The 27,714-nt window shown below is 39.1% G+C and overlaps 1 protein-coding gene across 2 annotated transcripts in view; it reads right to left on the reverse strand.

Moving 5' to 3' along the window:
* Positions 1–27,714, reverse strand: part of jmjd1cb (jumonji domain containing 1Cb) — a 144,986-nt gene that overhangs the window by 23,780 nt on the left and 93,492 nt on the right. For both annotated transcript variants that reach the window (XM_028475532.1, XM_028475533.1), the window contains 12 exons: positions 21,906–22,019; positions 18,267–18,372; positions 18,023–18,147; positions 16,986–17,129; positions 15,200–15,241; positions 13,459–13,720; positions 11,466–12,011; positions 11,058–11,388; positions 4,971–5,916; positions 4,687–4,884; positions 1,196–1,368; positions 649–805 (listed from right to left, as the gene is read on the reverse strand). In XM_028475532.1, coding sequence (XP_028331333.1) covers positions 649–805; positions 1,196–1,368; positions 4,687–4,884; positions 4,971–5,916; positions 11,058–11,388; positions 11,466–12,011; positions 13,459–13,720; positions 15,200–15,241; positions 16,986–17,129; positions 18,023–18,147; positions 18,267–18,372; positions 21,906–22,019 — 3,144 coding nt within the window. The remainder of the gene's footprint in view (positions 1–648; positions 806–1,195; positions 1,369–4,686; positions 4,885–4,970; positions 5,917–11,057; positions 11,389–11,465; positions 12,012–13,458; positions 13,721–15,199; positions 15,242–16,985; positions 17,130–18,022; positions 18,148–18,266; positions 18,373–21,905; positions 22,020–27,714) is intronic.

Here is a 27,714-nt window from a genome sequence, read left to right on the forward strand (position 1 = left end):
CAGATCATGTTGGAATTGACCTCCAGGTTTGGTTCTGGAGGTTTTATCCATGAGTTCTTGATTTGGTTAGATTAAATCTTTCCTCTTCCACTCTGCTTATTTTCAGTTGTGTACATTTTCTTTTTTACCATCACCATTTTGCTATCATGTCATCATCTTCTTTACCTACATTATGTTTTGGATCTTGTCGAAAACAAACTTATAAAATGGATCAGACAATCAGGATAAATATAGTTTTAAATAAATATATTGAATATCAAAGTACAGCTAGACATTCACTACCAACCAGGACAAATAAAACATTTGTGTTTTGAAAACACACCTGAACTTATTTGTTCCACATGCATTTAAAAATATGTATTTCTACACCACCCATCTAAAGTCAGAGCACAATACAAAGTCTGAGAACCATTTAAAAATGTATTATTTATTATTCATTATTCATCGTGTCACCATTATTATGATATTAAAATTAATTGGACAACAACATTTTAGATTGGAGTGGTTGGCTTAATTAACTTCGTTGCTATGACAGCAGTTCTAACATATTATAGTATACCACCATCTGTATGGTTTTTGCCTTGCAGAATTTAATGTGACATTCCTATATAAAGGTTTTAGTGAACATAATTAGTTTGCTTGAAGTACCTGTGTATTTAAAAGGCGGCCTTTGCTGTGGAGATCTGGGTAAAGACGATGCAGCTCTTTTCCTGTCGGGGTTCGACTTCTGTCGGTCTGCTCCTGATTCAGCTGTGCTAACGTCAACGTTCTGATGGAGTCTGCATAGCATTTCTTATCCAAATCACTACATACCCACAAACAAACACAGGAAAGACATTAAACATCCTATAGACTTTTCTGTGTTGGTATAACCATGTGAACTATCTGATTACCCACAGTATTTATAATATATATATATATATATATAGGTCAACACAATGTTTTCTGATAACACATACTGTACAGTGTCTCTTGTTATAGACAGGAAGCTGCTAACCTAAATATCAACTGACTGCAAAGGTAAACAGTTACATCTACAGACTTTCCAAAGAACATTTTTGTTCTGAGTGGATTCCAAGCGAGTCTTTTGATCCAAACACTGCTAAATGATGAGTTGTTTTTATGCTGAAGTCTGGTAAAGTCTGTTTGAAATCAAAGACAAAGCATCAGTGTAACCAAGAAATAATGCACTCACTCCTTGTGATTGTTCATGCTGGCCTTTGACAATGGAGGGCTTGCATGTGTGTTCATCTTGACAGAAGAGCGATGGGCGTCTGCACTGGCTGGACGGACTGGAACATGACTCAGCAAACCCAGACCATCTCCAGCACTACCTGCAGCCTGATGCAACCATGGACTGGCAGAGTTCTGCATAAACACAGACAGCCATCATCACTAAACAGGTAACATTTTAGCATTTAACACTAATAATAATAATAATAATTAAAAAAAATGTTTGATAAATAACAGAAGACATGAATCTGATTTAATTCTAGCACTAGATAATACTATCGAGCATTACTGCGTTACTGTACAGTGCATTACTTATCTTGTTATTATTTTATCTATATTTGTAAACCAATTAATAGTTGGCCAGTTGTGACGCCATGACTTTCTATTTCTCACTATTTATTTTTTACTTGTGGACAAAGACCAGGGGCCTCAGGTACAAAGGATGTGTACAACACAATCCAGATGTATCAAAAGGGAAATGTGTGTGGCTTCATGCCACCTTCAGAGGTGGCATATATATATGTTTCTACAGCTAGTGATGCTTTTGGTGACGCCAAGTGGTGATGCAGGGAAACGGCCAGAGCTGTGCATGGCTGCGACTGTTTCCGCTCCTGTCAGTGTCACAAACATAAGTCGAGTTTTTTAATCCTCTTTTCTAAACAGACATGTTTAAATTTTAATTGAAATGATTTGTCTACCCATATAATACCATGCCCACATTTACAGATTAACCTGTGATTGGCTGTAGGCTGCTGTTGTCCTGTATAATTTACCCTGAGTCATCTACACGTTACTCTAGTACAGGGTTGTTTATTTCATTTTAGTTCTGGCGCCAAATACAGAGCAGTTTAATCTTAAATGGGCTACAGATTATTATTATTGTACTCTAGTTTGTACTTTTACGTATAAATGATATATAAAATATGTAAGGCACCAACAATATCCAAGCAATTAGTGACAGATGTCAGTCTCTGCAGGTTTTTTTTACCTACATTTCCTTGATTTTGTGACTGATTTTTATAAAATTTGGGTGAATGTTGCAGAATAATTTGAGAAAAATGGCATGATTTTTGAACAGTTCTTTCAACAATTTGAAATTTAAAATGACTACCATCGTGTGATATCAGCATGGAAAAACTGTTGTCCCAGCAAAAGATATCTACAACTGAATTAATTGGTAATTTACACAGTGATTCATGTTTTCTCTGTCATTTTTACTTTCTCCTGCGGGCCAAGTTAGATCAAGGGCCGGATTTGGCCGGAGGTCTTGAGTTTGACATGTGTGCTCTATTGTCTATCTTTACAGAGGGACAGAGTGGTATACACCAGCCTGTTTACAGTGGATGGCCTGCTTTAATGTATGGTAGCATGTCCTGTCAGCACTTGGAAGATGGGACATAAAACATGCATTGTATTGTTAATGATCTGATGTCTAGGAAGATTCTCAATAATCCAGTCATGTTGATTCTTGTATCTTAGTGGAGGCAACAGGATTAAAAGTTTAGCTTTAAATTCTTTACATTTCATTAGCTAGAGCATATGAAATCATAAAAAAAAGAAAAAGTAAAACAAACATTACTATCCACATTAACACTAGGGATGGGAATTGATAAGAACTTAGCGATTCCGATTCCATTATCGATACTGATTATCGATTTGATTCTTTATCGATTCTCATTGGGTGAGGGAATTAAATAATACAGTACAAATGAATTTGTTTGCTTTAACTCTATTATCTTCATCTTTGTCTCTTTAATTCCTTGCAGGAATATCAGCTCTCTTTTAATCCATCAAGTATAGATTGTTTTCACTGAATAATAATATATACAAAAGCACTATAAAAAAATTAAAGAGCTATTACAATTATTATTACAACATATGACACATTTTGGCTACAAGCATTTGAGAATATTTACAGTGCTCCTTTTGAACTTGAACAACTTGAGCCAAAACTAATTCAGACATAAAACAAAAAATTATTCTGTAAAAAAAGAACATATTAAGCAAAAGTACAGCTGCACTTATTTTCATGTATTTAAACATTAAAGCTTTAGTTTAGCCTTTGTTTACATTTCTATAAATGGACCTTCAGAGACGGCGTCCCCGTTGTTACATGTGACGTCATCAGCCGTGTGAGTGAACGTGTGAAAGAGCAAACTAAAGACAACGATCAGTACCAGTCCGTCTCCTGTGTCTGATTACTTGTTATGAGGACATAAACTGGCGCCGAGGTGTGCGTTTTTGCTGAAGTTTGTTGTTTTTGAAAGAAAAGTCTGTGCAAGAAGCAACTTTTGCGCGAGTGTACAGAACCCGGAAGTGAGTAGCGTAGCAACTTAGTAAACAACTATATGGTGGAAGGAGCTTCACTTGATGCTAGCATAAACACACAGTATACAGGACCTGGGGGAGTTTGTCGTTGCGTATTTGCGACGTAAGAGGAATCGACAAGCGGAATTGACAAGTAACCAAACAAACAATTCCCAGGAATTCTTTCTCAGAAAGAACCGGTTTTCAATTCCCATCCCTAAGTAACACATGCATTTTTCAACTAGCACATTATTGCTTATTTCACAATAATGCAGAACAAATCCAGAGCATATACACATACAGCAGCGTATATATGTATTTGTGTAGTATTTATTAAAAAGTTCACAATTCAATAGAGATTAGTTTGTACCCCTTTTGTAAATCAAAATTAAATGTCAGTTGTAGTTCATTCTTTACATTTACCAAGTAGGTACGGGATCAGGCAACTGATTTGAATCCAGAATACTGAGGGTACTGAAGCACCAGAAAATAGATGCTTAAATAAGGGATTGGAAAGCATTTAAACTTCACATTTTCAGCAAAAAAAAAAAAAAAGACATGGAGATGATGCTCATGTTCCGAATTCATGTTCTTAAATCCTCAAACAAGCAGCATGAATTTTTGTCAACATTTCAGTCTGACATTAGGCAGGTAAAAAAATAAATCCTGCTATTATGTTTATTTGCTGATAGGAAGCCTTGGGTGGTCATCCACTTTTCAATAAAAAAAAACAGCTGATGAGAATGTTTCATTAACGGACAGACTTTTGGGTGAGCGTCACTGGAAAGTCCAGCATGACTCATTACCTGAGGTTGTTTGATAGTCCACTAGGGGGCAGCACTAGCCCAAAGAGAGGATGACGATGAACCAAAACTTAATGCTTTGTCACATCTTGTCATTAATACATTTAAAAACCAATATACACATGTGTGCAATGTGTTATATTTTTGTTTTTTTAATGCTCACTCTTTATATCCAGGCTCTGTCCTTATGTGACTTTTTTTTTTACAAACCCTTTTGATCATATTGCCAAGTTTATAATGCAAACTAATGATTAAATAAAACCTTCTGTGGTCAGAGCCTGAGTAGAATCAAACCATCTAAAATGAAAAAAACACAAAAACAAGCCAATGACGGTCCACTAACCCTCCTGTGAGATGCCTCCGAGTTCACACCAACAGGATTTTCTGGGTGTACCCATTTAGCTGTGGGGGGGAGGTTGAGTCCTGTTGGATAGGATGCTGGTGTTCCATTGGGGTACTGCCAAAGTATGGGATAGAGACCGAGGCCTGCTGTTGCACCGTGGCTCTGCGTCAGGAGTGGAGGTGGAGGGGGGCCCTGACCCTGCAAGCAGAAGCACATTTCCTGCTCATTTCTTGTTTCTGCATCTACAAGCATTAAAGCTTCAGCTGGTGTTATTTTTGTCAGACCTGTAAATACTGCTGCTGGTGAGGCAGGTTGAGGTGACCCAGACCACCTGGAGAGTCGAGTCGAGAGTGGGCCCCAAGTAGAGTCGCTGTAGGTGGGGGCATGGCGGGTAGCCCCCCATGGGGTAAAAGGTGTGGATGAGGTAGAGCAGAGGTAGGAGGAGCAAGCAAGTGCGTGGCAGCATGTTGGTGTTGGTGTGATGCAGGGGGGAGGCAGTGGGAGTGAGGAGAGGAGGAGTGCAAGGTGTGTATGTGGGGGTGGAGATATGCTGCAACATGATTAGAAGAGATACCAGCAGAGTTCTGGGAATCAGAGCGAACCAGTGCTGGGTCCCTGTAAACGGTGAACGTCTCGTTCTTGTCAAAGATCAGTGGACTCTTAGTGCTGCTGCTGGTACTGAGTCTGCCCATCTCTGACCGAGCTATTACAGCTTTGAAACCAGAACACTGAGGTTCTGCTGCCTCAAACTTGGCAGGCACTCGACCTGACGGAGGTGGCGTGCTGTTAGAGTATCTTGGAATTTTGTGTTTAAAGACCTCTGGGGAGGTGTTGGGTTTAGGTTTGGAGCCATTGAGCAGACCTGCATGGGGCTTGACTTTCAGCTCAGTGGGGAATGCGTTGGTGTACGAGAGGTTATTGTTAGAGTTATTGGGCTGATGTGGTTTGTGTTTGAGGGAGTCGGCTAGAACTGAGCCGGTGTTTGAGCTAGAACTAATTTTGGGTTTGTGTAGGTCAGAGGGGAGGACTGCGTCCAGTTTGTGGGAAGATAGATTCTGCTGCTGTGGGGGTTCGCTAGTCTCCTCAGATAAAGACCGACTGGGATGAACAGATGGGAATTGTTGTAGTTGTGTTTGCAGCTGTTGCTGGGTATGATGAGGTGGGTGGGGGGCAAGCCCACTTTTCTCCTTCTCCAACAGTAGCACCTTTTCAGACACTGATGGGACAGACCTAAAATCCCAGCACAGAAGAATAAAACAAAAACAGTTACAACACCTGTGGGAAGTTCCAGATTTTACAGAAGAGGTTCACATTCATACACTTTATTAAACATATTTTTTTATATTTCATAAATAATTAACAGTCACAAATATCCCAGATTTTGTGTCAAGGAAGCTCACATGCATCATATATAATCACAAAGCTTCAGATGTTGCATAAGTTATGTATGCTAACGGCGCTGTGCTATGGCCATGCTACCCAAGCCGGCTGCCTCAGATCATTACATTTTTTTTTTTTTTTTTTTTTTTTAAACCTTTATTTAACCAGGAAAAAAAAAATCCCGTTGAGATTAAAAACCTCTTTTTCAAGGGAGTCCTGGCCAAGAGGCAACAAAGTTACAACACTGAACAGAAATACATTTACATTACATTAAAATGACAGGATAACATAAGAATCAAATAAAACAATTACAGACAACTGAGGCAGTCTCAAATTCTCTCAGTTTCATTTTAAAAGCATTCAAGGATAACAATTCAGTCAACTTCCAGTCTCTTTGCAGTGTGTTCCAAGCACAAGGAGCTGCATGTACAAAGGCTTTTTTCCCCAGCTCTGTGCGGGCAAAAGGAACTGTGAGCAACAGCTGATCATTGGATCTCAGTGTATAAGTGTTCGTGCTTCTCTTTGTAAGTAATGTACAGATGTTAGTTAAATAATCCAGACTTTAGGTGTCAAACGAGTTTCGGCATGGCACAGATTGCCAGTGTGATTGTACCAGGGAATGACAAATGTAAATGCCCCCTGGCGCTGAACCAAAATTGGAAATTAACCAATGTAAAGTAAAGCTAACCAACAGATAGCTCCTGTAACTGCACAGGGTTCTCCTGGTAGATTGGACCAAATGGAGGGATTAGCCCAGTTCAGATAAGTCAAGGAATATCCTGGTCTGAAAGGCTCCATAATATGAAAATAATATATCATTTGTAACTTCAGAACATAATTTTTCATTGAAAAAAATGTAATCACAAGCAAATTTGTCAATGGGTAAAAACTTGAAAATATTACATAAAGCTGGACAAAATCTCACCTAAATACAGTAATTCATAACAATTTTAGAATGAACACAAATTATGAAAATAAAAACATTCAAGGAAGCTGTGGTGTGTGATTAGCAGGGAGTAAGAATCAGTGGGGACATATGGGTCAGGGAAAAGCTGTCAGGGTTGATTAGTTCAGGAATGGCGACTTAACTAATAAAGCCTCTATTTATTAGCAGTGAATGGCTGGAGCTGAGGAGCAGCGAGCAGTCTGAAGCAGGCAGACTGCACAGGATGCTAAAAGAACTAATAAAGCTACAGTGATGAAGCAATAAAAACACAGAAAAAACTGCAAACCCTCTGGAGTATCAAGCAAAACATTACAAAAACCCTAGCAATGCAGAACATGTATCTACAGCTTACTTCATCATGAAAATATTTTTTTTATTCCTCAGAATTCCTATGGTTTTTCTCAATCCATTAACTGCATGTAATGACGGCTGATGGTGGGTGGTGAAGTGGGTTATGCCAACAGACTGTACCTCCCACCCAATACAGTTTTCCTGCTGTCTCTGTTTACTAGTTCACTAAACTCACATGGCAAAATCCCATGCACGTACGAGAAGATCTTGGACACTTCAAAATCAAACGCATACAGTATATAGTTTAGCTGCAAAGTAACATATCTATCCTTGGCTTCATCAAGCAGCACAGCAGTTTAACCTGCAGACTTTTAATAATTAGTTTATTAGAATGCACCAAAGGCTGAAAACTTGAACATGGATCAGGCAGACAAGGAGACATATTCATCTAACTTGAGCTCCAAAAAAGTTCATTCTGAAATGAGACGTGTATGGATGGCCCATAAACATATAACAATAGACACTGCATTGACTGTAGAGACACGAGTCAAAAGTGCATGTAAATCTACAGAGGTAAGAGTCCACAATCCCACAGTAGAATTATTCAGAAAATTGTATTTATTATAAATGTCACACAAAAGATGCTTGAATACTTAAAAAATTATGGTTTTATAACCGAAATACATATTCTCTTTATGATCTTTTGATATTTACTGATAAATATGACAGACTTTTGTGCTGCCTATGCATTTTCCAATGAGAAGAACATACAAACAAAGATCCCTGATCCCTTTTTCATCATCTTGTTTTGGGGGATGAAGGGAGGGAGATGGACAGACTTAACTCTGGGTCCTGCAGTCTGAAACAAAGTCGTATTCTTTGTTTGTTTCTTTCCACTTGAACATATACCAGCATGTGATGGTCTGATGTTAAAGCTCAGAGAGCACTGCATTTATACCCACAACAATATTAATGATAATAGTTAAAGTGATAAAAATATAAACAACGAGACGAATGACAAAATTATCACCTTAACTCATTCAGTACCATTGACATACAAAATTATGTTTTTTCACAGAGATTACCAAAAGATACCCTGGCGGAGGTCCCTCATCAATATCTAGGCTGTAATGTGATGTAGTGACCAACTGGGGCCCTGAAGGTGGCAGCAGCGTACCTTTGAATGAGAGATTAGCCACTGATGCTACCATTAGCTAAGGAGGATGAAGCAGGGACGAGGGCAATAATGGTGCTACGGAGTGATATTGTGAAGTATCCTGGAGCTCACAGCACCACATACTAACACAGAACATGTATGGACCTGAGTGGATTATTGATAATGTTGCGATCGTGAGATAAAACCATCAACTAACTGGGCCAAACAGGTTATCTCTGCGTGGCGGGAGGAAGAGGAAGGTACGTCTCTGTGATTGACGGGGGGGGGTCAGATACAAAATACAGTAAGCAAAACATTCAACTGTGAGCCAGATAACAAAATAATAGGTGACATGTAGGTGGTAACAGCGCACCTTTGGATGAGAGATCACCCATGATGGGCACTGCTCAGAGGAAGAGGAAAAGAGTTTACAAGACAGAAAATGGCACTACAAGAGTTGATGTTGAAGTTCCCAGCAGCTCACAGCAGCGCACTCTCGACCAGAGCATGTGTGGAACTAAGTGGACTATTGAGAGTGTGGCGATGGTGAGGGAAAACGATCAAAAAACGGGGCAAGCGGTGAGACTCTGCATGTCCGGGAGGAGGAGGAATTTGCGTGTGTGGAGAATGACGGGGGAGAGACTTGGAGGAAGGCCAAAATACAGTAAGAAATCCATTCAACTCTGACCCAGATAGCAAAATAATAATAATTTTGCCATCAATAGCCAGGTCTCAGTGTTGTTTTTGTAGTTTTACAGAAGGAAACTAATGTTGAGGTGTTCCTAAAGCAAAAAAAAATTGCTTCAAAGTCACAAATAGATTTTTTCAGAAAAAGTCATTTTTCTAAGCTTTTTGTCACAAACTGGTGATTTGTGTGAAATTTGCCTCTATTCAACTGCGGATTACAGAAGAACAAAACAAGTTAGAAACAAAATTATTTTTTCTGATGAAATTAGAGACTTTAATCGTTCAGAATCTGGTGTCAGATTGTCATCGAACAAAATATTCTGTGGGTCTTTAAAAATCAGTCAAAATGCTCAAAAACGGCTGGCACTGAAGGGGGTAGAAATTCTGAAACCGGCTGGCACTGAATGAGTTAAAAGTGAAACGATAATGATACGGCATTGATAATGGAAATAATATTAAGATCACTCAGAGTCAAACCTCTTCAAAGCTCCAAATCTACTCTTTTATCTGGATCAATGATCCTAATCATGGTACCATGATTATTTATACTTTAAAATCTGAGAAGACATTTATATCCCCATTAATATCCATACAGTAGGTCAAAATGTATGGGCCCCAACATTTTTTATTTATTAATTTTAATCTGGGTTAATTGCGCAAACTGGATCTGATCCGGAGGGATAACGGAGGAACCAACCAGACATAACCAAGTCAAATTGAATAAATATCAGTCAATTACAAAACCAAGATATGAGTTTTTAAAGTTATGCCAATAATGATTGATATGTGATTACAGAATCTCTCCAGGTCAGTTCAGACTGCCCTAAGCAGGCCAGAAACCATTGTATCCTGATAGCATTTACCAAGGTGTCTTCTCGGAGGTGGCTCTGCTATTGTTATGGCTACCGCTATCAGCAACATACAAAACCCTGAGAGCACAGAACAACGACAGATTCATTGAGAGACACACACTGAAACTTCTGAATACCAGACTGGTCTGCTTCCAAGACTCATTGTCCAAATAAACCCTGTGTCCGCATCTGACCAGCAACCCTAAAACTAGACTCCGTCTTATTTCATCCAAAACAAACACAACAATGAGGGATAGGGACTTTTATTCAGAATCATTCAGTATATTGATCCGGATCCCCTCCAAAAGTTAATGGAATCTTCCATCACCTAAGGTCTATCTTTGGTCAAAATCTGTTAAGAACTTTTGACATAATGCTGCTAAAAGACAAAATTTTATAAATAAACGCTGGTGAAAATATGAGCTCCTTGAAGGAGAGAAAAAAGATGATATTGAAATGCAACTTACATAGACGTGTGTCTTTGTTTGTCTGATGTTTTATATATATATATATATATATATATATATATACACACACACACATACAGTATATCTATGATGACTATTATGGTCAGCACTTTATGGTCACTTTAATACAGTAGACTTGATGCACATTAGGAGTGTGTGGCCTTAAGCTAACATGGCGACCACATAGGCACGTCCACGGTATAAAATAAAATTTGTTTTACCGGCCAAAATGTTCTTTTACCGGCGCAAAAACTTTTTATAACCACAAATTTCCTGGAAACACTAAATAGCATAATAATGCAATTTGCTCACTGATTGTTTTTTAGTAAAGTGTAATTATAAAACAAACTATGTTTGTAATTGTGCCCCTTGTTCATTTATTTCATTGTTGTCACTGCTCTTGGATTAAAATAAGTAGTTTTTTTTTAAACCTATATTTTTTACTAGCCAAAACATAATTTTAGGCATTTGGCAAGTGGCAGGAGCTCATTTTAAACCCTGGGCACATCCCTTCAATCTCCAGCAGCAGTCAACAGGGCTTCTAGGTAAAGAATGTCTATGATAAAGCTGCAAAAGGAGCTTTCTGTTCATACCTGATGACCTCTGAGTGAGCAAAATCCATCTTGCTGTTGCTTTTGGTAGCTGTAATGGCATTTCCCACAATGCTTTGCTGCTGCAGAACGATAGGCTCCGGCTCTGGCCTTCGGCCTCCCTCTGAAGGTGAGGGAGATGGGGGGACAGGAGGCGAGGAGACAGGGGAGGGGATGAGAGAAATGTAAGGCGAGAGTGCAGTGGACTCGGCCTTCTCAGAGGCGAGCAGTGCAGACACAGCCTCTGAACTCTCCCGGTGCACAGTGGCCTGAGCCTCATCCGTGATGTCAATCACACTGTTGTTGTGGATTGGAGGTGTGGAGCGAGGCGATGCTGAAACAACACATACTGTGTAAGGGTAAAAACCCTAGAGACAGAGAACAAAGAAAAAGAGCAGCAGCTGACTGTACCTTTCATGTTGTTCTTGCTGTTTTCCACGATGCTGCCCTGAATGATGTCAGGCATCAGAGGCGTCTGCTGCGGTAGTGACTGCGACATTTGTGTCACTGCCACCATTTCTTCCTCTTGTTTCGTGCTCATTGGGCCTGGCTCCTTACCCACGCTCGTCTTAATGGCTTCTGCTGCTTGAAGCTCCGCCCACGGTGAAAGGGGACCAATGTGTGACAAAGAATTGTTCAGTTTTGGTCCCTGCATTATTGGCTTTTCTTCATTTTGCCTTTCAGAAACAGCGACTGGTTTAGGGTCACTGCTGCGAGTCTTTAGCTCATTCTCAGAGTTTGGCTCCGAGGAAGAAGAGGATGACGAGGATGACGAGGATGATGAGGAAGAGGCAGAGGAGCATGAGGAGTGAGTGGTTCTCTTGTGAGTGTTTTCTGAGTCACTACTCTCTGATAAATCTGATGTTATTTCATTCTTTAACCTCTTCAGGCCCTTTCTATCCTCCTCTTCTCCCTTCCGGCGTTTGTTCATCACCTGCTTGGTTTTTGACTTCGGCTCTGCCCAAAAATACACACATTTACAAAAAAGGGGAGGGAAGAGAAATAGTTACATGTGGACGAAAAGGTTAAAAACACAAGTGAAATCATGCATCTTCTCAGACTCCTAAGATACGGTAATACTTAAATGGAAGTTTTATACATAAGGCTGACATTAGCATGAATAAGGTGTCATGAAGGCTGTCATTAAGTGTCATTCGTTATCCTAACCCTAACATCTAACCTTAACCCTACCTAACCCCACTAGATCCCTCCACTTAACCCAAAAATGCCAACATAGCTCCAAAGGTGTCAATTTAGCGAACAGCACTTATTGACAGCTTTCATGACACCTTATTCATGCTATTGACAGCGTAATGTCAGCTGTATGCATAAAACTTCAAGTGTTACTGAAGATACTCACTTTAGACTTGCAGACATTCTTTAAAAATTGATAAGCAACTACAAACAGTGCTTTCTTTACTAAGTAGGGAATGTGAGCTGGGCTTAGACTGTCGTGACAGGTTAGTTTTACCCTAATGATGACGTGTTGTTGTAATAGAAATTTGTTTTACATAAATGAAAGTGAGGTTGAAAATACTTCTCTAGTGCAGTTAACCTAAAGTAAAAATCAAATCATCCAAAAATAATCTCTCCACATACTATATAAATCAGTGTTTCTCAAATGGGGGTACACGATGGCACTACAGGGGGTACTTGAGAGAAAGAGAAAGAATGGAAATTTTAAAAAAGTGACAAAGTGTCAGTCTTGATCCTACTCCAGGTGTGAGATGAACGGAAATGATAGAAACTATAGAAATAAATCTATCCAGGAGTCACTAAATCAGTGTTTTTCATCCTTGAGGTAGGGACCCCATGCAGGGTCGCCTGGAGTTTAAATGGGGTCACCTGAAATTTCAGAAAAATGTAAAAAGAAATTTTTGAAATGTTTTAATTATTTATCTACATTATTTACACACAATCTTAAATAACTGTATTTATATACTTACACTTTGTGAAGTATACATCTAGTTCAACTAAAATGCAGTAAAAAAAAAAAGTATCTGAGCTCAAACATGATCAAAACTAATTCTAGAAAAAAAATTATTTGGGTCACCAGAAATTCTTGATATCAAAATGGGGTCAAGATCCAAAAAAAGGTTGGGAACCACTGCACTTAATACTGTTTCTTTCCACTTATTTAAAAAATTAAGATTCTTTAAAATGTGTGTTATCACTCGTTCATTTCATCGTTATGCTCTAAAGTCGTTTTTAAATCGTTTTCTAAGCAAAATGTAATAGTCAGACAAAGGGGTACTTTAATTCAGAAATAAGAGAAAGGTGGTACTTGAGCCAAAAAAGTTTGGCAACCCCAGCTTTAAATCATCCACTGTTACTATTAAACATTGTTCTGAACCAGCTAAACAGACACAAAGGATGAAAGGATGAGATGTTTGCTTGTCCTCACCTCGTGCTGTAGTCTCCTCTCTGCGGTCCTTTTCTTCTTCTGGAACACTGCTGTCAGATCCTTTCCTCCTGGATGAACGAGAGCTGCGCTGCTCTCTCTGTTCCTGCTCACCTCCAACAGGTGAGTGGCTCGCTGGCTGCTGGTTGGACTGGGGTTGACTCTGCTGCGGAGAGGCTAGCGTACCATGGGAAGCCTTGGGACTCGGTCCAGAAGAAGCCACGATGGGGCGGGGACTGTTGGCCTGGGCTCGTGTGTAATGACTCTGCAATCAGAATCAATCAGCTTTTCAGGCCTGTGGAAATATAGCTGTTAACTAGTAATATAGAACTTTTCCAACTGATCCAATAGCTCCTCTTATTGACAGTGAAATCTTTAAAACCTTTACCATGTTTGTGTGTTTTTTTAAAAAAAAAATTGAAATAATAACAGGGGGTCGTTATCAAAGCCAAAACCTTTGTTTACGCTTTAAATTTTTTCTGTGTTTTCTTTCTTCTTAATAAATGAAACTGTTTCAGGATAAACACACAACAATTTCTGTTTATTAACTTGATGATTCAGTGTGTCACTTGCAAATATACAAGAATAAGATTGACCATTAGTTGCATTTTTCTACTTGATTCACACATCCAGTTTAAAGTGGCAGTATTGTGAAAAAATCACTCTATAATGGTTTTGCTACAGTGATATACATCCCTTTAGCCTAATTCAGAGGGCCAAAGTTGAAAAAGTTTTGTTTCCTCTCTCACTTGTTATTCCACATTTTGTAAAGTCAGCTCCAAACGGGCGAGTTAGATTTTTCTCGCGTTGTGACATCACATCACGGAAACTCCTCCTCCTGACAATCGTGGCTCCTCCTACCCTATAAGAATGTGAGCTCCTCCCTCTCAAACTACCTCACAGGTAAAACAAACACTGCAGTTTAATATAAAATATATATTATATTATATATGTAAAGCTACATACACAAAATAAATGTGTAATTTAACCCCTCCCTGAAGGGCAGTGGGCAGCCACGGTGTAGCACCCAGGGAGCAGTTAGGGTTACTATAAAGGACTGTTTGATTGTGACCCAATGCGATGCAGCGGTTGGACAAAACAGTGGACTATCATCTTAAATGAACTAAATGGTCCTTTGATTAGAATAGTGTGGATGACAAGAAAGCAACGTAGCAGCTCTGGTGAGTGTTTGAAACAGCTGAAACAGTTGTCCGACTCCACTGCTGGTGTGATAAACACACACAGTGGAGCACTGTTTGTTGGACACACAATCACAATAAATGGCCATGTGTTTTACTGTAATGTGCAGTTTTTGGCTGAAAACAATAACAAGACTGTGTGGATAGCAAAAGAAAATCATGATGGGGATCACTGGTCACCCTCTACAAGAGCGAGGCATGAAGTCAGCGTTTATAGACACGCCCACTCATGCATATGCATGAAGGCCTCAAAACAGCCTGTTTTTAGAAGACTCATGAAAGTGACTTTTCAGAGGGAAAACAGGCAAGTTTTGGAAAATAATCCTCCAATACTATGTTGTTGGAGTTCTTAGAACAAATAGAGATGAGTGAAAAATAGCATAATACTGGACCTTTATTGCAATGCTTCCCAAATGGTGTCACTGGGCCAATACATGGTGCTACTATTTAAGAGCCGACTGCCAGTTTGTAAATGTAATCAGAAGTGAAGTGTGAAAAAAAGGTGAAGAGACTGAGGAGGATGGGAGGAACATTTAGGGCTGTACCTGTGAGCTACCAGTGGTGCCGCTGGGTCTCCCTCCAAGCAGCTGTAAAAACAAAATATCAACACAATGTAACAGGAGCATTGTCGTTAGCAGCCACAGTAGGGGACAGTGTTCAAGCCTGAACAACTTCTTTTAGATTGGACTAGAACAACAAACATTAAATGTTCACACACTGGTTAAAATAAATAAAATGAAAACTAATTATTAGAGATGTTCAATATGACTTTTTTCCACAATTATCCAACACTACCGATTTCCATATTAACCAATACCAATATACTGAATATCTGGACCCCCTCCCCTAACCTACTTTTAGTTCACATTATATCACTCCCTAGATTTAACACATTAAGCCTACTTTTAAGCCCACTGAATGTATTCCACATAAAACATCATCTGTGCTAAATAAGAAAACCAATTCATCATCAGTTGTGTAAAAAAAAAAAAAACAGCACACATCGGTTTCTTAATACTGAGGGAAAGAAAACTGCATTATCCCTAATAGAAGTTTGTCATAACCTTCCCGAAGGAAGGCTGGTTTTGCCAGAAATAACATTCATACAGGTATTTGTTAATGAATTGCATTACATGGAGTGAAAACAATCACAAAATTAAACATCAGCGGAAAAAACGTTCTCAACCTCAACCGATATTACATTTAGGGCAAGTACCAGCTGGTAATATTAGTGGGTTGATAACAGCGCCCAAATCGACTAATTATTCATCATAATTCCCATTGACAGAAGCAATGAGGCCAATCCAGACAAGATGGGACACAAACTAAAAAATATTGCTTGATCTTAGGATTTATTTGAAAAAACAAACAAACAAAGAAAAAACAGGTTAGTTTATTAAAGGACAGAAAGAAAAGAGCTGGATTTTATTCTACAGAACATTTTTCTGGCTAATGATGCACATACAGTTTGTATTTTAGGCGCCCGTAAATATGATTGAAGAACATTACAATTATCATTAAATTAAGTTAATGATGGTTTTTGGCTGGCTCTCATGGCACGAATGTTGCTTGGTCTCCTTTTTTTAAATAAACCCACAGAACAGGAAGAACACAACTGAGGAATGTGTGGATACTGTGACATTACACTTGAATTTCAAATGAAAATAAACAGAAGCATCACAACAAAAGCTCTGTTCTTTAAAACCATATAAAATATGGAGCATTCTAATAAAATTAGTGTTTGAAGCACTACAAACTAAATGTACAAATATCTGAAAATTTAAGAGTCTACGTCAGTAATATTTTAAATTAGATTTAGCCTACACAAAATCATCATCATCATCATCATCACTCTGATTGTCTTTCTTGTTTTAAGTGCACAGGAATGGCTTTTAAAGTTTCCACGTTATGGCTATGTGCAAACGTTCTGTTAACACGTAACAGAAGTGATTAATGGTCATGGTTAACAAATGGAAACCATTGTTGGAAACACTCACAGCCTTTGTCCAACACATGCCAGAAAATTACAGTTTTCAAGACGTGTTGGAAGCTTCATTTTATATACAGGAGAATCCCCGGGAGGAGAAATGCATTCAAATCAAGCAGCATTGTTTAAACTGAAAAGCCCATTATTTGTTTTAAGATGGTTTATACAATGTGTACCTAAACACACTCAATTGTACATGCCTACCCAATAGATTTGAGATTCATCATAAAGACTGAACAGCGCCGCAAGTCTACATTTTACATACAATTGTATTGTATGAATGTCTCCCCGTCATTGCAATAATTAATGAATCCAGAAAACAGGTGTGCGCATTGTGCACTTACCTGAACAGAGTTGTTGTTCTGGCTGGATCGAGATCTTCGCCTGGAGGTGATGCCTATGTTCTCTCCTTTTAGCAGGGAGTGCACAACATCATCGAGGAAAGTCATCTGGATCATTGAGGGATCCACATTCTGGGGTTCTAAAACCTGAACACATAAAACATGTCAACATTCAAGCACTATCACCCTGTATCACCTGCTATCTACTACCGTACTTAGAAATCTTTTACATCTTAAAATTGCATAGACACTAAGAACTTACTGACCGCTTATTGGGAAAAGACAAATAAATGCTAACAATCAAAATGTTCAAATTTATTATTTAAAAATATTTCTACTCATTGTAGTTCTGTTCAATTTATTTAAGTTTTATGGAAAGAATAAGTATATTAGATGTACCTAATAAGTAGGGCTGAGCGATATGGACCAATACTCGCATCTCAATATTTTTTCTCAAAATTACAATATACAATATAAATCTCAATATTTTTAACTCAATAAAGACCAACCAGAAAGACAATTCTGGGTTGAATTTATTACACATTTACTGACAAACAGCTGCACAATATGTGCCGCTTTTGTCTTTTTCTCCAAAAAAGGACAGCATGTGTGAGTGAGTTTTGTACTGTGGTTTGTTTAGAGGAAGTTCTGGGTTAGAACTCAATCAGTGATCCATGTAATTGTGCTTTTCATTCTGTTCTAAAAAGCAGCAAATGAGGTGACTCCTAAAACCAGTATTTTAATACAAAATAAGCTATAAATTGAAAATATATCAATATGGGCAATATTGTAATTTCTTATAAAAATAGAAATCTCGATATATCTTGAATGCCGATATATTGCCCAGCCGTACTAATGAGAATAATGAGAACAAAAATACGATGGATATCAAACTTTTGCTACAGGACACAAGCTTGAAAAAAATAGATGAGCTTGCAAAATAAAAGAAATTCCAACCGCAGAAGCAGAATGGGAAGGAAATGCTAAACAATATGTGATTGTTTTGGGAGTTTTAGTTATGGTTTTGTAGCTGCACATACCTGGTCATTCATTACAACCATGTTTCGGCTAAACAGGTCGTGGTGGGTGATGATGCCAGTAAACCACTGGGTGGCTGAGTCCTGTCTGTACACTCGCACTCGATAGCCATTTAAAGAGTAAGGACCTGAAAGCAACACATGTCCATTAGTGACTTCATCACACAGCAAAAACTCAAACTTGATTCAAGTTCAACATAAAAAAGCACATTAAAAGTACCAAAAAAAGGTTCAAATGTAAGCTTACCTTGCATGAAAATTTCCTGCACCTTCTGGCTTTTGAGCCAACCCTTCACTTCTTCATGAAGCTGAGGGTTGTCCTGTAATACTGGGTTGTGACTATCCACGTCATCCTGAAACAAATGCAGAAGAGAGAAGTTTAACAAAACACCCAAAGCCTCCAAACATACACAGGACATTGTTTTTGATCCCATGTGTTGGACCAGAAAATGCTTTTTAAAAACCACGATGCACCTTTTGGCCTACCAACATTTGCCATGAAATGTGACATCAAAATCATTTTTTTCTGCAAATATCTATTATTTTTCCCCCATATTTGCAATTGTGGTCTTAAGTTGTCACTACAAGTTGTGCAATCTTTTCTCGACATACAGTATGCATGTTTTGTCTCGCAAAAACCAACAACCTGAACCACTCCCTAAGGAGGGGTATGAAAATTGTACAATACTTAAAAGACACAGGTATTTAATAAGGAAGGGCAGTTTTTTTTTTCCAACAATTTTGGAAAAATTATATGAGTTTGGTAAACAACTTAGAAAACAAGTTAAAATAAATATGACACTTTTTCTATAACAAAAGCTTAATTCGTTTTCTTGTTTTGAATAGACGTTTTACGTAGAATACATCCAGTCGGTATCACATTAAAAGTTGGTTTAATGGGTGAATTCCATAGAGATGTAGATAAAGTGTTCTAAAATTATGTTAGGGTGGGGTGCAGTCTGAATATATATTGGTATTAACGTTGAAAAGTAACAAAAATCAAATATTAAACATAATATTAAACATGTATGTATAAAAAGGCTGCAACAATACATGTAACCTGTATTGAAGCATACAGTGGTCTGGCTTCGCATTAATTGGATTTTACATGTATTTGTATCGTTTATTGAGGATGCGCTCTGAACTGAAAGCTCAGTGGATCAGTGTTTGACTTCTCTGGCCTTGACTGCATTGTTGAGTGCAGATACACTAAGCTGCGCCACCCAGAAAAACCAGAAGTGTGGAAAAGCAGCAGCACGCTGAATGAATTATCAGTGACTTCGCCATTTCTAGGAGCTAAGAGTGAGTGTTGGTAGGAAGCGGCTGCATTGTCATCAATGCAGGAAACACTGATGCAAGCAGTTGGAAGTAATTATGCTATCGAACTAAACACAAGTATGAATGTTAGTGACTGTCGGATGACCCTTGAGTGTTTTACTGCCCTTAATCCTCTTCTACATTTTTCAGGATGGAGTAAAACATCTAGTCTCTTCTGGGGTCATCCACAGTTTGATTATTTTCAATCATGTTTTACAGCATGTGCAGAACTAAATTTCAAATGCTTGAAGCCTCCAGGTCTGCTCATAATACTGGACTTCTGACTAGGGCTTCAGTAAACAATTCTTTTAGAAATCTATTCATCTATTCATTGTCTAATCGAGTAAACATGTAAGAGAAATCACACGTTTTACAGTGTTTATGCTTCTTGTACTTATTCAACACAAAAGCATAGACCTTTTAAATAGACATTACTTCAATAAAGGCCTAATAAGCAACATCGCTCAAATAATAATAATAATGGCTTAGATTTATATAGCGCCTTTTTCAAGGAGACTCAAAGCGCGTTACAGAAACCATTATTCATTCACACCAGTCACTCACATCAGTAATACCGGTGGTAGTAAGCTACATTGTAGCCACAGCTGCCCTGAGGCATGCTGACAGAAGCGTGGCCCAAGACCCCTCTGACCACCACCAACATTCATGCACAATTCATACCCATTTATACGAGGCAATGTGGGTAAAGTGCCTTGCCCAAATTTGTGAGATCTTGTGATTCTCGATCAGCATTAAAATAAAATAGGCTATATTTCCAAAATTTTCCAAAACAGTTAAATTATTCCATGACTTTTCGTGACTGGAAAATAGGTTTTTCAAATTCCATAACTTTTCCAGGAACCCTGTATCTACAAATATCTTTGTTTCCAGCAAAAACAAGTTTTTGCTGGAAACAACGAGTTTTTGGGGTTCAGTAACACTTAAGCAAAATTCTTGCCACTTACTGTATTCTGCCAGAAGCTGCAGGCATGGGGCAGCCCGCAGAGCAATTGGAAGTACAGTACATAGTGGAATTATAGTATATAGTAGAAGTACAGTATATAGTAGAAGTACAGTACTGTATATAGGAGAAGTACAGTATATAGTGGAAGTGGGGGCAGCGGTGTATTACATTCGGAGCGTGTCGAAGAGTGAAAACCAGACCCAGTGGTCTAAAAAACAATGCATTGATTCACATAATTTGCTTTGACTAATTTTCTGAATCGGTTTAGTTGGTTTATTCCACAAATTGTTTCAGGCCTACTTCTAATTATGCAGCTACACATAATGGATAGCAATGCTCCAGGACCAGATGTGCCTTCTCTATTCCCAACATGTTGGAATCATTGAGCTTATTTTCATTCAAATCAGTATGTCACCAGAAGACACCGTGTCCTGATTGGCCACTGACCCCTGTGTGTCTCAGTTGATATTAGTACTGGTCTTAAAGACAAACTGTAAAGTGATGGAATCTGTGCTGAACACAATCTTCCTTTGCAGACGTCACTGATTAGAACACAGTGTTCCAGCAGAAGACAACACAACGCCACGTTCAGCTGCAGAGCAACAGCTGCAGTACACACGCCAAAGCAAAGCTACCAATGACGAGCTAGCTTATCTTATGAATATGTGTAATTGTCATGTACACATGTAATAGCACACAACATACATTAATTATAGAGGTCAACCGATATGGGATTTTCAAAGGCCGATGCCGATTAAAAAAAAAAAATAAATCAGCCAATGGCCGATATCTAAAGCAGATTTTGGAAGCCGATATACTTTTTTTTAAAGCACATTGATTATGAAAGACAATTGAAACACTCATATGATATAAATGTATGTAATAGAAATTAAATTAAATACATCAATATAACTCTTAACATTTATTGAACTTTAAATATCCCCGTACACAACCAAGTAAAACAAAAAGTACAGGACAGGTAAGTAGCAATAAAGCACGACAACAATATACAATGTGCAATGTACAGGTACACACCATATGCACAACTACAACATCACATCTCACTCTCACTTTAAAATAATCAACTCTTCCCCACCCTTTCCATTTCCTACCTTGAGTCTCTCCTCCCTGTTCCCTTCCCCCTCACTTAGGTGTAACACTGCTGTCTCATTTTTTATCCTCCCTATAATAAAGTGTTTCTTACCCTTCCTTAGGGAGGGCTGGTGATGGTCCCAAAAAAAAAAAATATTATCATTATTATTTTTTTGGCCGATCTCAAAAAAAGTCCATACTGTATATCGGACAACCTCTAATTAATGATCAATAGCAAAGTCTTCATTAATGGAGCTCTAACTCTAAAGGACATTTTGTTCCTCTACAGTTAAATGGGCCTCATACATCTCTCCAATACTCAACACAAGAGGACAATCAACAATGCCATTCATATCATACCATTTTGGACACATTGTAATACAAGTCAAAGTCTGCTTAAAACTGGATAACTACACTGAACCTTGCATTAAAACAAGCTAGTTTTTAAAACCAGTTTCATGACTTTAAAAAGAGTGATGGCAGTGTGTGTGCAAACAGTAGGACGTTAGTTACCTGGTAAGGCTGGTAGGCAGATTTGTCAGACAAAAAATCCAGCTGTCGGTCCAAGAAAAACTCCACTGCTGTTACAGACGACAAAAGGCTCTTTCCCACCACCGTCTTAAATGCCTGCACACACAAAACACATAACACAATGTTAACAAAAACCAATGAAAAACAGAACAAACATTGAGTCCATAACAATAGTTCAGACATCATTGCACTAAAATCTGAAAGGGCTAATTGAACAGAATACTCAAATAGAAACCAAAGTTTAACACCAACTTTAGGGGAATAGGTAATAAATGACATCAAAATGTGTGCTTTTCAAAATGATGATCTCATTAGATAAACAACACAGAGCAGTGCAATATGTCCATTCATATAAAGAATATAGACAAGCACACATGTGCACATTCAAATCTAAAGAAATACACACAAACATGTATGCATGTTTAAACACATGCATACACATTATCCACAGAAACAGAAGCTCTTATCTACATGTTCAGCTGCTACATTTTTCTTGTACTCAATGGAAAAAAATAGTGCCTATAACAATACATTTCTATGTTAAAGCCTATTTTGCATAAAAGCAGAACTAAGTAACTTTTTCACCTTAATAAATCCTTCTCGTAGTCCCTGCGAGGATAATACAAGGGTTTATTGGGTGATTGGGGGTCATTCATCTCTCCCTGCTGTATCTGGCCAGAAAACAGCACTTGTAACTTTCCCTGCCTCTAACTCGGTGAAAAGACGTACTGCTTTAAGGCAGCCCAAACTAATGCTAGATTATGACCACACGGTTGTCTACAACTTCACTTTTCTCATACTTATATCATGGCGGAGCCAGCAAAAAAAAAGCAGAGAAGACCTTTGTCCGAGGAACTGAGCAACTCCATGCAGTGACAGCTCAGGAGCCACACGCACTGTCGTCACGGCAACAGGCATGCACACACATTCCCAACCCAGCGCTCCATCAGGCAGCACACACACAAATATCCATCCATCCATTTTCAGAGCCGCTTTGTCAGCACACAAACAAACATCACACACATTTCCACACTCGCTTCCGTATTACTCCCACATCATTCATTTATTTTAATTGTCTCTCTTCCTCATACTGTTCATGGTCACATGGGACTATATGTGTGAAAGCACCCTTAGCGTCACTGTTGTATCAGGATTTTTCAGTGATCTGTTGCTATCGTCTTGGGAGAGCAAAGGTGCGCATGTAGCTGTGGGGTGGGGCAGGCGGTGGGGGGTGTGAACTCAGTTTTTACGACAGTGATATAACCAAAAGGAACCTTTAGGTGGAGCGCTAAGTGCAAGTTACTTAGTTCTGCTTTAAAATAATAGTTTTAGGAGTTGCTGCTTTCAGTCAGTCAGTCAGTCAGTCAGTCAGTCAGTCAGTCAGTCAGTCAGTCTCTACTGACAGCAGAGTTTGATAAACTGTGCTGTGCCTGCATTAATATTAGAGACGTCCCAATACAACTTTTTCACTTCCGATATGATACCGATATTGCAGCCTTGCGTATTGGCCGATACCAAAATTGATCCGATATGATATCAGCACAAATCAGACATACATTTATTACTTATTTTGTAGTGTGGAATGTCAGAAAAGGCTTGATTAAGTGATGTTATTCAAACAGAACAATAGTCAGCAACAGTAGGTTACTTTGTTGGAGTTTGAACCACTGTCACCTATGGATAGAAGTGTTGGGAGTGGAAAATTTAATCGGAGAGCTTATATCGGTAATTTTAGATGCGGGCCGATAAAATCCGATATTCGTTTTCTGGCTGATATCGGACAGGGTTGTTTTTCCATCAGTTGTACTGAAACAATGTGGGTAGAAATGGTGCCATCATTTCTGTTATGTACTGTGAAACTCACTGTGTTCGGCCCTTACAAGCATCTATTAGCATAATTGCACAGACACACACTGGCTCCATCTTTCTTTCTCTGGGAATGTGGCCCCTTGTCTTTTAAAAGGGCCACAATTTTTTACAAGAGCATGAAAAGCACATGGATGGAGAGAGATTGCCGAGTGTATTAAATGTAACAAAGTTTGTCATCCTTAAGCGGGCTGCTGCAGGTGCCGCTTCTGTTCTGGTTCCCTCTGGTCTGGGGTCCGGTCTCTGCTGACCATGGGGCAGCCAGCGGACGATGTCTGTCCGGCGCGATCCTGAACGTCTCCTGGGCGTGGGCCTTTGCTCCTCTGCTGGGATTTCGGGCACGGGGCTCTCTGGACCCTGGGGGGTTGGGAGAGGGGCATGGGTGCAGTGGTGGGCATTGGTGGGGTGCTTTGGGGTTGGCGTCGGTGGCGGGGTACGCTGGGTCCTCAGCTCCTTGGGGCGGTGTGTGTGGGGGCGGTGGCTGTCTCTCGGTCTGGAATCTGTAGGCCTGGCTGCATCTTCAGGCCTGGGGCGGCGCCTGGGTTCGCAGTAGCAGTTCTTGCACAAACATTGGTCTACGATGCACTGGCATGCCTTTGGCTGTGGGATAAGCTCGTACTGGGCTCAACCTTAGACACGTTGATCTCAAATACCTGTTTTAGGTATAACCACTCACTCCTTCCCTCTGTTCATAGCCACCACCATAATACTTGAAGGTCAGGTAGGCAATTTTCAAAAGCTAGCATGATTTTGAATGTAACCTCCCCGATGGAGCCGCCTTTACCCCCCTCCCAGTCCCCTCTGTGCTCCGTCTCACTCACATGCATGCGCACAGCCGCTGCAGAAGAGGAGCTCAGCTGATCACTTGTATTGTGTAGAAATTACGTTGTCTCATGTCTCTTTCAGCAGTAAAATGTGACCAAAAACTCTGTTTTAACTCTGTCAGCGGTGATGTGCTTTCAGTGTGAGCTCGTGCATACGAGGGGTCGATAACAAGCAGGGAGACATGGGGACGTGATTGGTCTAAGTTATTACAGGTTTACAGCTGCTACGGATGATGGATTTCCTTCATTCCTTTATCAGAGCACATAAGATCTTAATTTCTGTCAGGACATGAAAACAATTTTAACCAAAAACTTAAAAAAGTGTATCTGGAGAAAATCGCCTACCCCAGCTTTAAGCTCAGTGCTATGTCACCCGCTTCAATTTCTCCACACTTGTCACCAGACTGGCTAAACTGATTACAATACACAATATGCACAACTATAACATCACATCTCACTCATCTTAAAACAGTCGACTCTTCCACACCCTTTCCATTTCCTACCCTGACTCCCTCTTCCCTTGTTCCCTGACACACATATGCAATAAAAAAAATGCATTTATTTAATTGCAATAACACAACATGCATTGCTTTCTTAAAATGATTGCACTTCTTGAAGTGTTGACCTTCAACAGCATGTGCAGACAAAGTAAATAAAAAAGATAGGGAGTCCCGATACAACTTTTTCACTTCCGATACGATACAGATATTGCAGCCTCGCGTATTGGCCGATGCCAATATCAATACGATATCAGCACGGATCATTACATAATTTTATTACTTATTTTGTAGTGTGGAATGTTAGAAAAGGCTTGATCAAGTGACGTTACTCAAACAGAGAACAATAGACAGCAAGAGTAGGTATGAGAAAAACTGTCCCATTTATTACTAACCAATTGGTTACATACATTTTAACTTCAACATAATATCTATAGTATTCTATAATTGAATAAATATATCAGAGATTTTAGATGCAGTCCGATAAAATCCGATATTTGTTTTCTGGCTGATATTGGGCCGATATCCAAATTCAATATCAGATCGGGACACCCCTAAAAAAAATATGTACTCAAGATAGTCTTCTAAAAACGTGAAATTACCAGAAGAGAGTCTGAGCTCTGCCACATGCAGAAATACTGACCACACTGCCATGTCTGGTGGAGGACAATGTGGGGTGGTGCATGTCTAACTATCTGCAGTTGAACACCTCCAAGACTAAGGACATGGTGGTGAACTTCAGGAGATAAATCTCCATCAATCTCCAGCCCATTTCCATGGAGTGCTTAAACTTGGAGGGGGTCAGAACCTATTAGTATCCTGGACTGCATATGGTTGAACAACTGAACTGGTCTGAGAACACAAATGGCCTCCACCAAACAGGACATTTATACTTCCTGAGGAGTAACTTAATTGTAATTGGAAAAATGCTGGTCACTGTTACCATAATTAGGGATGTCCCGATATAACTTTTTCACTTCCGATACGATACCAATATTGCAGCCTTGCATATTGGTCGATACCAATATCGATCCAATATGATATCAACACGAATCATACATACTTTTTTTTTACTTATTTTGTAGTGTGGAATGAGGGCGGGGACAAAAACAACAAAAACTTATTGGAGAGCTTATATCGGAGATTTTAGATGCAGTCCAATTAAATTCGATATTCGTTTTCTGGCTGATATGGGACCGATATCTGATATCAATAATAGATTGGGACATCTCTAATCGAAATGGAACTGTAATTGAACATAGATATTTGAAAACGTAATTGTAACTGAAAAATGAAAATGACCTCAACCCCTACTTTAACATCTGCCAAAAACTGCTGCTCATGTTCTACCAGGCTGTTGTGTCTAGTGATTCCTTTTACGTCGTGGTTTGTGGAGGGGGTCATATCACAATGAGAGATGCTGGATGTTTGGACAGACTGGTGAGGAGGGCTGGATCTGTGGTGTCAGTGGTAGAAAGACGGACCCTGGAGAAAACTCTGTCCATCTTGGACAACAGACAGCAGCCACTGCACCAGACCATGATCACACAGGGGAGCAAGTTCAGTCTGACCTTTTGTGCCCCTGCACATAAGACTGTACATCTCACCAATAGGTCAACGGGGGGGTCATGAGCATGAGCACACTCATACTTATTGCACATGAGCACATTTCTATCTCACTGCACTACATTATACTGTACTGTTTGCACCAATATGGTGCAACTAACCTGCCTTTTTGCATTCATGTAGCACTGAATAATTAGAATTTCCCACGCAATGAATAAAGTACCCATCCATTTATCCATCTATACATCCATTTGACTTGAGGATATGTTCAACTGTTATGTGCTATATTTTATAAAGTTACAGATAATCAATGTACAGTAGTTCACTACTCCTGCACTAGTTTGTGTGCATAAAGAAAAAAGCAACAGGGAAACAAGCTTTTCTAGATTTTCATAAATAAAATTGTCTCAAAAATCACTGACTAGAGCACTAATGAAGTTTGTTACCATGACTACCAGTCAGAGCCCAGTAGTTTTTGTACTCATGCAGTAAAAAATGAGCAGCGACTGTGAAGTTGTGAGAACATTGAGCTGCTGTGTATACTGTTTATCAATGTGATCTAGAAAAGCCCAAACCTCCACTGGTGTAGCCAGAGTTACATTACCATTCTGAACCCAACAATCCCAGCTCAGATATATCAAGATGAACTAGAAGCACGTTGCATTTTTATCAAACTGTGTAAACAAAACCTGTGTAACAAAAGCAGGAGCAAACCCTTTTAATGTTGGATTACATTAAAATGTCTACTGCAGCTTGGCTTTGGGAAATTGCTCATCCTGGGTTTTTTCTTATCTACAGGGACCTGTGGAAGCTTCCCAATATGTCCATTGACTCTGTACTGGTCAATGTGTTTGGAGATCCATGCAGGTGGAGGGTGTTGGGGTATCGGGGGACAATCAATTTGAATAATAAACACAATCTACCAGTTAATTACACTCAGAATAATGGGCACCTCTGTCATATTGTATATATTACCATCATCGTTAATATAAAGTCACAGCCATCTATTGACTTCACAATAAAACTGATCTTTTACCA

The sequence above is a fragment of the Gouania willdenowi genome, chromosome 19 (genome assembly GCF_900634775.1).
Source record: "Gouania willdenowi chromosome 19, fGouWil2.1, whole genome shotgun sequence".
Taxonomy (NCBI): Eukaryota; Metazoa; Chordata; class Actinopteri; order Blenniiformes; family Gobiesocidae; genus Gouania; species Gouania willdenowi.